This window comes from Durio zibethinus, chromosome 28, assembly GCF_047325235.1.
Source record: "Durio zibethinus cultivar Kanyao isolate XHJ-2024 chromosome 28, ASM4732523v1, whole genome shotgun sequence".
Lineage (NCBI taxonomy): Eukaryota > Viridiplantae > Streptophyta > Magnoliopsida > Malvales > Malvaceae > Durio > Durio zibethinus.
The window spans coordinates 15,152,835-15,168,927 of NC_143189.1; the positions used below are offsets into that span (position 1 = coordinate 15,152,835).

At 32.5% G+C, this 16,093-nt stretch overlaps 1 protein-coding gene across 2 annotated transcripts; it reads left to right on the forward strand.

Annotated features, from left to right (window-relative positions):
* Positions 1–1,373: 1,373 nt before the first annotated feature.
* LOC111280304 (cycloartenol synthase-like) lies at positions 1,374–15,635 on the forward strand. Of its 2 annotated transcripts, none has more exons than XM_022867541.2 (18): positions 1,374–1,712; positions 2,088–2,273; positions 2,578–2,667; positions 2,967–3,161; positions 3,273–3,357; positions 4,779–4,945; positions 6,974–7,162; positions 7,390–7,503; positions 7,717–7,839; positions 7,920–8,042; positions 8,148–8,246; positions 9,231–9,287; positions 10,293–10,339; positions 10,434–10,577; positions 10,768–10,945; positions 11,935–12,015; positions 14,640–14,723; positions 15,198–15,635. In XM_022867541.2, exons 1-18 carry the CDS (start codon positions 1,503–1,505, stop codon positions 15,309–15,311), a joined length of 2,286 nt encoding a protein of 761 aa, XP_022723276.1. In that variant the 5' UTR covers positions 1,374–1,502; the 3' UTR covers positions 15,312–15,635. The 2 variants fall into 2 exon arrangements, with proteins under 2 accessions (XP_022723276.1, XP_022723277.1); XM_022867542.2 differs by having other exon boundaries at positions 7,717–7,824.
* The last annotated feature ends 458 nt before the right edge of the window (positions 15,636–16,093 follow it).

Consider the following 16,093-nt stretch of genomic DNA (forward strand, 5'->3'; position numbering starts at 1 on the left):
TATAGGTTTGGCTGTGTTATTGCCACAACAATGTCTTCACATTTTTTTTGTTATAAATTTAAATTTAATTTGATCATTAATTCAAATTCAAACTTAAATAATTTAATTTATAAAATGAATTGAGTTTCGCAAGTGGAGGTGCAGGATTTGCTTCTACCCCCAACTGGCGGCTTCTGTTATTTTCACATAAATGTTATGATAAATCCTATCTCCGCCTATCTCTACTTCTGCTAACGAACGCTAGAATTGGATATCGAAAAAGAAGGTCGACCGTTGAAGCTTCAACAAAGTAAAGCAAGAAAACGATTTTCAACTGCATCGTACCGGCTGGGGTCCGTACTACCTTTAGATAGATGGGCCCCCGCCGCCCCTCTCTGAAGAATTCATGGGCCTAGGGCGGGCACTACTAACCAAGCCAAGCCTATTTCTCGCCGATAAGCGCTGGTAGCTTGCTTCCAAGCCTTGCCTTATATAATGGTTGTGGCCATGGCCCGAAGGAGCCTTAAGCGCTTGTACGAGGCTCAAGTCAAGGCTCTGGGCAACGAGTAGGATGGAGCCTTGACTTTCTATTACGTTAGTAATTTATAAATCTAATTAAATTTTTATATTTTAAGTATATATTTTAATTAAAAAAATATTATTTTATTTTATATATATCAATTTAAATTTAAATTTAAATATAAATAATCAATTTCAAAACATATGAAGATAAAATTTTTTTATTCCATATACAAATCTAATTTAATAAATTTAAATAATTTCATTTTTATCTTCTATCAAATTTAAATTTAAAATTAAAAAATAATCAAGCTTAAATTAAAATTTAAATAAATTTGAGCTTAAGTTCTTAGCATATGTGTCAAAGTTTTATAGAAGAGTCATGAATTTAATATTAATTGTATATTAGAGTTTATCATAAAATATAAAGATTCATATTATTTTTTTTTTGTAACATGTTTTTTATAGTATAAAATTATGAGATCAAGAGAAATAAATAATATTTTACAAAAATATGAATCATAATAATTAAGTTGATTTGAGACATCGAATTAGTTCATGCTCATAAGAGTCATGAATTATATATTAATTATATATTAAAATTAATTATGAGATATAAAAATTCACATCATTTTTTTTTAATTATATATTAAAATTAATCATGTTATATAATAATTTACATCATTTTTTTTGTAAAATTTTGTTTATGAAATAAAATCTCGTAAAGTGAAAAGGATAAAAACGGATTACACTCCGTAAAAATGTGAATCATGCTAATTAAACTGATTTAGCACATCGGATGAATCCATATTAGGCTCTCGAAGCTGCGTGAGTTTGTAGGTTTAAGTATCAGCCCGTGGCAGATGGACTGAACTACACCCCTAAATTTACTTTCCAACACGGTATTCAATTTTCACAGCATTACCTTTCATACTTAAAACACTTGCCAGCTTTAACAGAGGAGCACAGATTGTGGAGACCCGATAGCTGTTTTTTCTTACAAAATGTGGAGGCTTAAGATTGGGAAAGAGACTGTTGGTGACAGTGGGGGATGGCTAAGGAGTTTGAACAATCATGTGGGACGTCAAGTCTGGGAATTCTGCCCTGAATCAGGGACCCCAGAAGAGCTTTCTAAGGTGGAAGTGGCTCGCCAGAGTTTTCGGGATCATCGTTTCCAGAAAAAGCACAGCTCTGATCTTCTTATGAGAATTCAGGTTAGTCTGGGTGTTAAAAACTCAATTGCGGTTTGGGTATTATTTTGTTGTTCAAGTAATTATTTTTAATGTAAAATTTGTCACTTATGGAAGAAATGGTTTTCTGCTGTTGGGATTTGGATATTGCTTTTCTTGTTCTTTCAGTTACAGAAAAGTTTTAGTTCTATATTGATTTCATGGCATGACAAAAACAAAGCTTAATCTATATGTCTTCTGCTCTGGTAAACTGCATATCCATATTACAGGGAAGCAATTAACAAGTAGAGAAAATGTTTGTTGTTTTTGACATGTTGTCTTGTCTAAGCCATTGTCGAATATTTTGGCCATTTCATGTTGCATTTTGAAGGTCAGTATAGTTTTTCTTTCTGGGTGTAGTTTGCCAAGGAGAATAAATTTGTCAATGATTTACCACAAGTCAAACTGAACGAGTTTGAAGATGTTAAGGAAGAGGCTATAGTGACAACATTACGCCGTGCTCTCAATTTTTATTCAACAATACAATCACATGATGGTCACTGGCCTGGAGATTATGGGGGTCCTATGTTTCTACTTCCTGGTTTGGTAAGACTCAGTCTTTAAGCTGCGTCTGATCTGTCTGTTGACGTGGCAAATACTTGTATGTCTTTTCTGTGGCTTAATCCACTGAAAAAAATAAATTGCTGCTTTTCGGAATCTTTTGACATTTGTCAGAGTGTAACGGAAGAACCAACCCTTTTATTTTGTTCTTAAGTTTGTGTTTGTTAATCCAAGGTTCCAGAATCTAGTCATTCTCTATGGCTTGTAAATTGCCTTGAAAGTATTGCAGCTTTCAAGAACTAGTGATTGGATGAAATGTAATTTGATCTTTGCTTACAAACTGCTACAGGTCATTACCTTATATGTTACAGGAGCCTTGAATGCTGTCCTATCAAAGGAGCATCAATATGAGATATGCAGATATCTATACAACCATCAGGCAAGTGATGTAAATTGTGCATGTTTTTAAATTTCCTAAATTGTGTTTATTGAGTAGATATTAAAAAATAAACCATTTTGAGATAATTATGTTATTATTTTTTCTATTGGTGATTTAGAATGTTTCTCACATCAATTTAGTTTGTTATAAGCCAGCATGGTGCCATTTGGATCAAAGGAAAACTGAGCCACTTAAGTCAACTGCCTTTGCCCAACTACTCACTGCCAGTTGGCATTGTCATTATCTATAAACAAATGAAGAATATTTCCATGTTTTAAGAGTTGTTTGTTTTCTTGCAGAATAGAGACGGTGGTTGGGGTCTTCATATTGAAGGCCCAAGCACCATGTTTGGTACTGTCTTAAATTATGTTAGCTTGAGGCTGCTTGGTGAAGGGGCCGATGATGGTCAAGGGGCAGTTGAGAAAGCACGTGAGTGGATCCTAGAACATGGTAGTGCAACTGCAATTACGTCATGGGGAAAAATGTGGCTTTCGGTACAAAATCAGTCTTTCTCTGTTTGGTTATTTGTTTACTTATTTATTATAGAAAAGAGATAAAACTATGAAAGCCTTTGTCAACCTTTCAGTGATATTTGATCCTGATAGGTACTTGGAGCATATGAATGGTCAGGGAATAATCCGCTGCCACCAGAAGTGTGGCTTTGTCCTTACTTTCTTCCAGTTCATCCAGGTGTCTATTTCCTGTTTGCTTGTTATCTTTTCATTCTGCATACCAAGGCAAGAAAAAGAATAAAAAATATGTCTTTCTGACCTTCATAAACAGAGAAAAACTTTTTTTATTTAAAGCTAGGTGAATTCCTCAGTGCCACTCTGGTACTTTGGATGGTTCAGAATCACCTTTCTACCTTATAATAAGATGTAAGATCCATACTGGAAAGTGCAGCAGGTATGAAGAACAACAAATGTGTGAAAGCTTACTTCTTAATAAATATTCTTTGTCGTATAAGTTTCACACATTTGATGTCATTTGGACCTGCTTCATTATCCGGTAAGGATAACAAGAAACTATATTTCATGAAACCCAGATCACACATTCTCTTACTCTTCTCTGTCTATGTGGGTGTCTGTTCCTCATTTGCCCCTTCCACTTTTTTCCTCTTTTTCTAACGTGATTGAAACTTGAAGGAAACATTTGTTTTTTGAAGAGAGTGAGAGAGACTTGATTGACATTATGTAAAGTATTTAATAAGCTTGAGCCACTATGATGGTGGTCAAGACAGGCTGTTGTTGAGTCCTTGGATCATTGCCTTAGTAAAAATCAAGTGAAGGAATCAAGTCAAAATCTTTTGGAATTTTTGGAGAGGCTATTGAAAATATGAGAGAAGGAAATGGAAAAGAAAGGAAAAATGGTAACTTCATCATCATCATCATTGCATATTTGCTTTCCTCAATGAAGTAGCCATGAACCAAGTTGCTTAATCTGTTGCTTTGAATAAATAAGAGTGTAATAATGAAAAATGTTAGATTTTTGACATTGTATAGAATTACTTTTGACTTTTAGTAAATGAAGGAGGAGAAGGAGGAGGGGCTTTCTTTTATTTGTTCAGGCTTGAAAAATGGATTGGGTTCGAGATGTTTATTCCAGTTCTTAGCCAATGCAGTAGCAGATTGGAATAGATTGAAATTTTTTAATTGGTTCAGGTACTTGATTTACTACAAAATTATAGTTTGGAATCTAGTTTGAGGAATCGAGTGAAGTTTCAGGGAGAAAAGTAGCCTTTCCATGCTGGGGTTTACAAAGAATAGAATTGTTTGTTTTAGTCATTTGTCACCTTTTTTTTTCTTTTTAATTTTTCCATTTTAGAGAAAGACCTTCATGTTGGGGGGATCTTGTTTCCCATTTTCTTGCTACTTTCTACTTTCAAGGCTTTCCTGTAGCTATAACTTTCTTTTCAGTCTTGGTCCTTAGTGGGTTTGTGCATAAATCATAAAGATTTTGATGTTTTCCATTTGATCCTGTTTCACCTTTTCCCTTCTTCACTTTAACTTCATTGACCTGGTTGCTCACAAAAGTTAGTTAGCAAATAGTCTCCCTTTTACAGGTCTTATGTCCATTGCAAAGGTTCTACTTACTTTCTTATATTTCTGTAGGAAGGATGTGGTGTCATTGTCGAATGGTGTATTTGCCAATGTCATATTTATATGGGAAGAGGTTTGTGGGTCCTATCACACCCACAATTCTGTCTTTGAGAAAAGAGCTCTACTCTGTTCCCTACCATGAAGTAGATTGGAATAAAGCTCGCAACACGTGTGCAAAGGTTGGTTAAACATCTGCCTCTTGCAAAAATCTATGCTTTTTTTTTTATTGCAAATTTTGGCAATGATGCTGCTTTTACTTGTTTTCTATGGCTACGCTTGTTATTTCACGTGGTTAGTCTGTTGCTTTTATAAAGTTTTGATGTTTTAAATCATTTCTACACATTCTTTGACTATATATAGAGTTATTGTAATACATCAATAGTTATTCTTGAAGTTGCTAGTATTTATGACAATGCATTTTTAATTGAAATCATATGTTGTGGAAGATTCTCCATGCAATGCAGAGAGGTTCAATAGAATTTGCCTGGAATATTTGAGAAAATGGGAGAAAAATATGTTTGCTAGGATCATTGATTCAAGTTAAAGTAATGAGAGAGAGGAGCATGGTCAATAATTTCAGTTCAAAGTCCTTTATTGGGAGGGTATAAAATAGTTGTTAGAAGTTAATAATCCTTTCCCCACTTACAAACCTTGATTGCGTTGTCAGTAGTGAGAAGTTTGTAACCAATATTAACAGATCCGTCTTAACTTGTTTTCCTATAGATCTTATATTCTTGTTTGTGCTAAAATGGAGCACTTGTCAAGGAAAGGCTAGATTTTTTTTGCTATTTAAATCATCTAGCTTGAACTTAATCTGTTTGCCTTTTGTTAGTATTAGATCATAGTGCATCCTTAAAGGGATTGTTGTCGGTGTTTCATAATTTTTCTTTTAATTTTCCCATCCATTATAATTAACCTCCACTATTATTTGGCTTTCTCTGATTCTTTAATATTGTTTGAAGTTCCTGATTAGTTTTCTTTCAAGATTCCTTATTGAATTTTTTTGAAAAATAAAAATTTTTATTGTTTCTTATATAATTGGGTGGTAGTATTCTATAAGCGGGATGGGATGAAATCAGGAATTTAAGTAAGCACCACAGAGGGTGAATCTGATGGTTGTAATGTTAGAAAGATGTGCGATGTATGGAATTTGTGGAAATGAAGTGAATATTGTGAATAAAAAAGGAATGAATAATGTGGTTGAAGGAGGTGAAGTACACAAAGCACTTAAGGATGATATGAGCGGAAAAGTGTTATAAAAATCAGGATATTGATGGAAAACAGGAAAATGGTAGATTTTCTAGTTTTACAGAGAGAAACAAGGTCACAAACTATACGAATAATTAGCAAATAAAAGTTCTTCAAAGAACAATACTATGAGCTATTTATGGTGTGAGGGTTTCAACTATGGGACGATTCTGTACTTTGTCTTCACATATCAAAATAGAGTACATCATTGGGCTAAAATAATGATAGTGTATTAATTGAGAAACAATTAGCCAATTGAAGGACACCATGTGTCATTTATGTGGTGGAACTCGAGCACTACATTTCTGAAAACCACCAAAGCAAGATAGATATATTTTTTAATCCAATTGTTATTGTTATCTATAGTTTAATATATTGGTTCTGTGATCCACATGCCATTATCTATCAGATTGCATTCTGCTTGAGGGCAGTAACAAGATATTTTAGTTAAATATGGAAACCAGTACAGCCAGTTCATGATATTATTATGATGAAAATACTTGTTTCTCATTGTCTTTGGAGTGATTAAAATAAATAATCTTGTGAACAATCTTGTGGTTTCTCATGAATTTGAGAAAAAAAAAATATTTATCTTTTGCATTTAGAATAATCTCTTAAAAACTATAATTTTAGTTTTCTAAGCAAATATTATGATTATTGTACATATGCAAGCTATAATTGCACATGTATTCCATTATCATATTTGTGATAGCATGTTCTTTCTGCCAGTCAAATTAGAGATTGCTACTAAGATGTTCCTAGATGATGGGTTCTTTGTATTTAAATTTATCATAACAGTTTTTTTGCCAGTCAAATTAGAGATTGCTACTAAGATGTTCCTAGATGATGAGTTCTTTGTATTTAAATTTATCATAACAGTTTTTTTCATGTTTTATCTTGTCTTCCGATTTTAAGATTGGAACTTTATTTGTTCTTCTTCTTCTTCTGAAAAATTTTAGGAAGATCTATACTATCCACATCCACTGGTTCAGGACATTCTTTGGGCATCTCTCCACTATTTTTATGAGCCTATGTTTACACACTGGCCGTGTAAAAACTTGAGGAAGAAGGCTTTGCATACTGTTATGCAGCATATACACTATGAAGATGAGAATACTAGATATATATGCATAGGGCCTGTGAACAAGGTACGTTTGGAGAATGGTTGCATGTGATCTTAAGATTTTGATGTGGGAGAAAGCATGCTATTTTCACTTAATTGTAATCTTGAAGGGAGGGAATTTGTAGACATTTATTTCACTTCACTAATACCAGGGTGCTTCTTTAGTGGCAAAGTGTTGCTTAGGGGGCCATGAATCTTATCCATCTCTTCTCTCAAAGGGGTTTCTGATTTCCTATAACTTGTATTCTGTAGGTCTTAAATATGCTTTGTTGTTGGGTGGAAGACCCACATTCAGAGTCATTCAAACTGCATCTACCTAGAATCTCAGATTACTTGTGGATAGCTGAAGATGGAATGAAGATGCAGGTGCAGAACAATATTGGTCCTTTGATTCTTAAATTTTAATCATTCTTCTCATGCAGTTCTTTTCTTGTCTTATTGCAGTTCTAATGTGGTACTGTCTTGTTTTAGCTCAATATTTTAGTAGTGCTCTATGCTAGGGAAAAAATATTTTGCCATGCAAGAAAATCGAATTTTGATGTTAATATACCTTGATTTCTTGTAATAATTTCATTGCAGGGTTATAATGGAAGTCAATTATGGGATACTGCTTTTGCTCTTCATGCTATTATTTCCACTGGTCTTGCTGAGGAATATGGTTCAATTTTAAGAAAAGCACATGATTTTGTAAAATATTCCCAGGTTTTATTTTTAGGAGTCTTTTAATCATAATTGTAGAGCCCATTTTATGCTCAACTTGATTAGGTTTTCTATGTTTTCAGGTATTAGAAGATTGCCCTGGAGACGTAAATTTCTGGTATCGTCATATTTCAAAAGGTGCTTGGCCATTCTCAACTGTAGATCATGGATGGCCCATCTCAGACTGCACATCAGAGGGGTTGAAGGTATAAGTAGTGAACAACCTCTAGGAGACCTCAAACTCTAAAATATATATATTTTTGGTGACAAAATATATTTTAGATTTGAGTAATATCTATTTCTTTGTACAGGCTGTGTTATTATTATCAACACTACCACCAGTTGTAGTTGGGGAACCTTTAGATGTGATTCGGCTATACGATGCTGTCAATGTTGTTCTTTCCTTACAGGTATGTTGGGTCTTACATTGGTATTAGTGTTTCAGTTCTTCTAAGTGGCTGATCTGTAATTGGTCAGTACTGGAGATATAGGAGGAGGAAACCTCAAAATGAGGTTGACATAGTGATGAAAGGTATAATGTTTTATGGTTTTTAGTAATTACGTAGAAAAGAAGAGCATGGTTCTTGTAATTATCTTGTGCCAGTCCTATCAAAAAAGTTATTTGGATAAGGTGGGCTTGATTTGTGTGTATTAAATGTTCATTTCGTTAGCTTCTATCTGGTGGGCCTCGTGGCTCTAATAAGGTTCTCACATGATATTGGAAAAGCTTGAGATACTTCGATATTTGTGGATTTTTTTTTTTAATTTCTAGTGGAATAATCTTAAGACATGCTTAAGTTTGATGCCTTGCTTATCCATATTTTTTGTTCTTTTCGTATAAAAGCTATTGTCCAATGAGACTACCACTCCTTGCTAATGTATTCCTTTTAGTTTGAGCCTTCTCATATTCTTTTCTTAGCTCTGCTAATGACTTAACGAGTCATTAATGTCATTGTAACCTGGTGTTGCCTTTTTTGCTTAAGGAAGATAGGTCTTGGGTTTTGGTTTAGGCACCAAAGTTGGGGTAGGCAAAGGGCAGGGAGATATTACCTCCCATCATGTAGCCCATTCAATGATTTAAAAGGAAATGAAAAGCCTGAATGGTCTTAGGCAACTATGTACTGACAAAACCATGGTATAATATCATATAAAAGGATAAAATTTGGTTTCAAGCGTATGGATAATACAGTACATGATTCATGATAATAATTTCTGGTTATTGCCCAAAATTTTCTTAGCTTCTGAAACAAATTGAAAAAAAAAATTTTACAATATGGATGCCACTTTAATTTCAATTCAACATAATACATTCTACTGAATTGCAATCAACATCATCAACTTACTTTATATTGTATAAATTCCCTGAGATTTGACTAGATTTGGGATCACTGCAGAATGTTGATGGTGGTTTTGCAACATATGAATTGACAAGATCCTATCCGTGGTTAGAGGTAACTACTTGACCTGTACATGGACATTATGATTTATCCGCTTCACATCATGCACATAGAGAAGACATGCACACACACATATAACAATTAGAAGTAAAAAAGGTTAATAAGAAAAGAAAATATGCTATTGTATTATATACTGAAAAGAAATAGTAGTCAAGACTACCCAAAAAGTAAAGAAATAGAAAGGCATTTCTTTGACTGAATTCTGGTTAGTGCCCTTGTTGATCTATAATTGAAAAGCGGTGAAAAGAGTGAAGGTAGTCTATCAGGGAAAGAAGAATTAACATAGTTAAAACAAACATAAATATTGGTGAAAGGTAAACCATTAACCTTCTAGCTGTTTCTGACCCCTTTTCATGCTAATCTTCTCTTTTTTTATTTCATTATATGGCCCCAAGAGGTAAAAGTTAAAGACAGAAAATCATTGACATCGAAAATTTTATACCAATAGTGTGGGAGGATGATGCCAAATATTGCACATGATACTATTAAACTGACTTTAAATTGTACAACATATAAATGCTAATTTACCATAGTTTGGAAAAGAAAAAAAAGGAGAAGATATTGCTCTTTATAAGTTGTATGGAAAGAAAATCATTGACATTAAAAACTTCATATCAAGAGTGTGAGAGAATACTAAATATCTGTCATGCAACTATTAAACTGAAGAATTGCATAAAATATAAAATCTGATTTACCATAATTTTACAAACCAGAAGAGAACAAGATACTACTATCTAGATTTATTCGAACTGGGGGCAATATGAAATTTGAGAAAATACTATTCTTCTTAAAATGAATTCATGGTTTAGAAATATGGAGTTAACATAACTGCAATATATGGTATGTCCTTGGTTTAGTGCTAATCTCATGTGCTTGCTTTCCTATTATTAATTGCTATCAGAACAATTTAACCCTTATAATTTTTAAATAATTTTGCATTATTTTCTTGCAATGCAATGAGTATAATTGTACTATTTCATTTTTCCCCCCTCTTTTCAGTTAATCAACCCAGCTGAATCTTTTGGTGACATAGTTATTGATTACCCGTAAGGTCCCAACGTACTTCATTTTTTGGTTTTAGACATGTATTTCTATAGCTCAATTGTATTCTGATTTAATGTTTATGGAGTGGCAACATAGATATGTTGAATGTACCTCAGCAGCAATTCAGGCACTAGCCTCATTCAAGAAATTATATCCTGAGCATAGGACGGTAGAAATTGAAAACTGTATTTGTAGAGGGGTGGAGTTCATCGAAAAGACACAAGCAGCAGATGGCTCTTGGTTTGTTCATATATTAACCCATAATATAAATATATATATCTTATGCATTTTTACTTTATATTATTTGTCTATATCTGTATTTAAAATTTCTGCTATTTTTATCATTTCTTCAACATGGATGACTCAGTAAGCACTTGCTTTGAGCAGTCATTTTTAAATTACTTATACTAAGTAATGTAGATTTTGATAGGTATGGATCCTGGGGTGTCTGCTTCACTTACGCTGGATGGTTTGGAATAAAGGGGCTATCAGCTGCTGGTAGAACATACATTAATAGCTCTAATATTCGTAAAGCATGTGATTTTCTATTGTCCAAAGAGCTTGCAACAGGTGGTTGGGGAGAGAGTTACTTATCATGCCAGAACAAGGTTTTGATCCAGCCTTTCTGGAATTTCCTTGTATTTTTTTGGATAAGCATAGCTAACTTTATGGAATCCCTCCTTGAATAAACTTCTCTTTTTGAATCTGCTAATTATGTAATAAATTTATAGGAGTGAATCAAGTTCAATTGGGCACAGCTTTAACCCCCCGCAAAAAAAAAAAAATGGTTCAAGTTGATTGAACCTCAAACCAAATTAAATGAAACATTGTTTGAAAAACACATCGAACTGTTCAAGATTCATTTGACCCATTTATTTGTAGTTTTTACAAAATTTCAAGTTTTCAACATTTTCATATTTAGTAAATGAATGTTTCTGTTCTAGATATAGGGGGATTTAGAAGAGCATATGGTTGGAAGGTGAACTGGAATGAACAACCACTGCCTTTCGCATAAAATCAAGATGAATAATAACTTCTAGCATCTAGTTATCTAAAGTGTCAATGATCTTTTTGAAGTTAATAACTTGTCTTCAACTTTCTTGCATTCCAGTTTGTCTGAATTGCTTGTAGAAAAGTAGTTCAGGAGAATATTCCAGAGATATTTGTACAAATTCAAAAGTAGTAGTTGATAAAATTCCAGTAAGTTTCTAATGACAGAGTTGATGAGGACTGTCTCCTAAATAAGAAAGAAGCATGTGAACAATGAGAAGTTGTCTTTTAGTTATATTGAGCTAGGAATAGCTTTTATTTGTATAATTTTTCCAACATTTTGTTTCTTGAAGAGTGTTGTTTACTAAATGTAGGATTCTAATTGTTTTGTTTTAGTTGTTGATCACTTGATGAGTTATTTTGAGTTCATTTTGTTGTCATTCGCCCTTTGCATTAAACAGAGATAGTCTAATTGAGAACCATCAATATAGAAATTCATATTCCTATACATTGCGTAAGACAAGAATATCGCATTAAGAATTGTATAGCTCATCATTCGATTCTCCTTACTTGTGTATGAAGCATTAATTTCTCTTCTTTTCAACAGGTTTATACTAATCTTGAGGGTAACCGGCCACATATTGTTAATACCAGTTGGGCTATGTTGGCACTTATAGAAGCTGGGCAGGTACATATGCATAAATTATGTTAATGTTTTTGTTACTAACTTAGAACTCCTAGATATATCAACTCTGAATTGCTAATTTTTGTTTTAAGAGTAGGTAGAAAAGGATTTGGCTCTTTTCATTGGTCATAACATGTCAAGGTTTAATTGTTTATTTGTTTATATGAATTTTTGAAAAAAGAGGAGGAATGAAAGTTGAGTTTGAGCACATAGTATATATTGGTGTTAGCTATGGGTTGAGTAAGGTTTTGAAAATAGACTGACACATTTAGTTTTGCATGGCTTGAAATCCTAAGCTAGCTAGAAAACCAGTTTCCATTGTGAACCTTTGAAACATAGATGGCTTAACATTTTGGATGGTCAAACAACAGTCATTTGTTATTGAGGGGAATTCTGCTTATATTTGGTTTGTTTCAAATAAGAAGTCTATGGATCACCATAGAATAGGATCTCATTTTTGGTAGCACAATTGGCACCAATGTGGTGCGGTTGGGATCATTCTCACTATAGGTCAGGTACTTGGCTCAGCATGTGCCACACAATTGAAGCTATCCCGCCGCATTTAACCCATGATTGGCCTCTAAAGCTCAAGGGCTCTAGTGAAACACACCAAACTGAGGTTGGCAATTAAATTCCAAAAAATCCCTTGCAAATTTTCATTATTTAAATGTCTACATATCAACTTTTAAATTAAAAACTTTAATGCTTGAAAAGAAAAGTGGTCCTTCCAGACCCTTATAATAAACACGTTATAGGAGGCTAAGGAACCATTTGGCACAACGATGAGATTTGTTTTGATAAGATTGAAAGTAATAGTGGCGGTAAGATGAGTAATTGTAGTCTTGAGATTAGAGTTGTAACGATGAGATTGAAATCAATAATGGAATAATTTGTAAACAATGGTGATGGTGAGGTGAGATATGATGAGAAAAGAAAATGAGCAATAATATGGACATTAAACTGAAAGGCCTATTAAAAAATTATTTTTATGAATATTTTGGATTTTTTTTTTTATATTTGCTAGTTTAGAATCTGGAAAAATTCGTTCAAGAAAAATATAAATTATTGACAAACTATTTGATATTAACATAATAAATAATATACGAATTACTATTAATAGTAATTAAGAAAAAGAATTACTAAAAAATGGTTTATATTTATAAGTAAGAAAATTATTGTTAGTTAATAGATAAAAAAAATTAATTACTTATCATATTTTTTTATTTGCTTTGTTGCACATTTATTTATCTACTAACATAATATACTTTTTAATTGTTATGTATATCAAAAATCTTAAAGTAAAGGTGGTATATTGTGTAATTTTATAATATATTTTAACATTTAAAAAGCTAAAGAATATTGAAAATTAGTAATTTTTTTATAAAAAAAATGAAAATAAATGAGTGAAGAATAACTCAAAGGAAACAAACTCAATTCATCTGATGTCAAAGGGAAACATAGAGGATGAGGTGGGGATAAGTTGCATAAAGATCCCAAATGCTTAGAGTAGAGTGATTGTTTAAGAAGAAAGCTTATAAAAAGGCCTTCTTCCCTTTTCTCATCCTTTTCTTTATGGAGATTTTGTCTCTTTGGATCACAGATTCAACATAGATGATGTGAAGAGATGGGCATAAGGACCTTTATATTAAGCTTCCCTACCCTTTGGCCACCCCTATGGTCCTTGCTAAGATCCCAAATAGTTTATGTGAATTGAGAGGGTAAGGGGTATCTTTATTAAGCTTCCCTAACCTTTGGCCGTCCACCAATGGTCCTTGCAATGATCCAATAACGATGAAGTTAAATAATGGGTTAAGGGGGAATCATTATATTAAGTTCGTCCCTTATTTAGTAATGGTGTTACTTTGTTAATGACTTTTGACCACTCATTTAGTTTGTTTGTAATATGCCGCTTCTAGATGTTTGCAAAATAGATTCAAGTAATAAATAGGACTTGCATGTGATCGAACTTCTGCTATGTGGCATGCCATTTGTAAAATTTCTCTTTGGTATTGCTTATACTCTTTTCTTTTACTTTGAGAAGTGCAAACAAGATGCTTTTTTATACGATTAAAAAAAATAAAAATAGCTTTCATAAACAACAAAATGCATGATCTTACCTTTTTATGAACAATTATGTCTGAATTGTTGTGTCATGTTAACCATATACTCAGTCTGAACTAAATATATGCTATTATTTGTTACCATTTGCTTTTGTTTTATAGAACTTTAGAGGAAGCAAACAGCAAGTTGCAAAATGGAAATAGTAAAAGTAAAAACCAAAGAGAGCCTAAGTAAATATGTTTAAAAGAGCCTAAAAAGGTTCACTTATCGCTTGGCCCACAGTTAACTAATTTGCTAAGGACTAATATTCATCCAGATATAAACCATATAAGGCCTAATTCTCCTTTCTGTTGGGATTGTATTCTCACTCTTTAGTTTGAAATTGTTGTACAAAATTCATGATGCATGATAATGTTGCATGTGGTACTTTAGTTTGCTTGTTCAATGTGCTTTTTCAGTTTACATATTTCTAGTCGTTGATGAATGTTTCAATTTATATATATGTTGTTGACCTCAATTTTAATTTTATTTTTCTGTGGTAACTACTAATTCTTCCACAACAAAAGGCTGAGAGAGATCCAACACCTTTGCATCGTGCTGCAAGGATATTAATTAACTCTCAAATGGAGGATGGAGATTTTCCTCAGCAGGTAAATATACACCTGCTGTTTTTGTGTTGTGGTCGGGGAGGATAATCATGCATCGAGCATATAATATAAGCATGTTTGTCTAAGAAAATTAGAAGTAATTATATTTCTTCAGTACTTTGCAAATTACTAATGCCTATCCTGGTTCAATCTTCTGCAAGCACAAATATGATATATTAAGAGTAATAAAAGTTTTGCATGTTATATGGAATAACGAAGAGAAAATTATAAGAAACTAATGCATCTAGTGTTCTGCTACTGTTTGAGCAAACAAACACAAAGGGTTTGAGAATTTACATAGCTTATTTATATCACTTTGTTTTCACCATAGACTGGAATCTGTGAGAATCTTCAAGCATTGATATTGGAAGTTCCATATATTATATTTTTCGCTCTAGAGCTTGATGTATGATATTCATTTCCAATTCCATATGTCTGCATGCATTGTTGATTGCTTTCACCATTTCACTATCCCAGGAGATCATGGGAGTCTTCAATAAGAACTGTATGATAAGCTATTCCGCATATCGGAACATTTTTCCGATATGGGCTCTTGGAGAATATCAATGTCGGGTGTTGCAGGCCCCTTGAGATTATGCCACTATTGATAATAATGGTCAGATCCAATTAGTTGGTTTATTGATCCATAATTTTTTAGCCATTTGACATGCACAAAATATGAATTTCGTTGTCTTCTTTCCATTTACAAGATAACATATCTCGTAAATGAACGGTGTTTTATTGATTTCCTAGTTTCCATTAACACTCATATGGGCGGCGAAATGTAGGGTTTCTAAAACTAGTGTCATTTTGTGTAATCAGGCTAAAAAACTTGAAGGGCTTTATGTCATTTTCTTAATATTATTTCTTTTATACTTGAGGTTATAAAGATTTGATCTTAATAATTGGAACTAAGAGCTCAGTACTTTACCAACTGGCACATAGGTTGGTGGTTAAACTTAGCTTTGCAAAGTTCTTGATTACTAGTTTATTTATTTTTGAAGCCTATCATTGATAATGAGTATTGAATGTTGGAAATTTACCATTGTCAAAAGTTTAATATGCATATGTACTTATATTTTATTTATAATTAATTATATTTTTGCTATTTGAAATTTGTGCAAATGTACAAATTGATATCTAAAAAAATAAAATATACAATTTGCACCATGAATTTTCAAATAATTTATAATTTGTATTGTTGACTTTAACATTATGTATCATATTGATCTAAACTTTAAACTTGCTAATAATAACAATTTATATGAGGCATTTAATAAATATTATTATGTCTTAATAGCAAATATTATCAATATTTTTTTAATATAAATTAAAAAATATATATTTTTACTTGAATCCTAAACATTATTTAG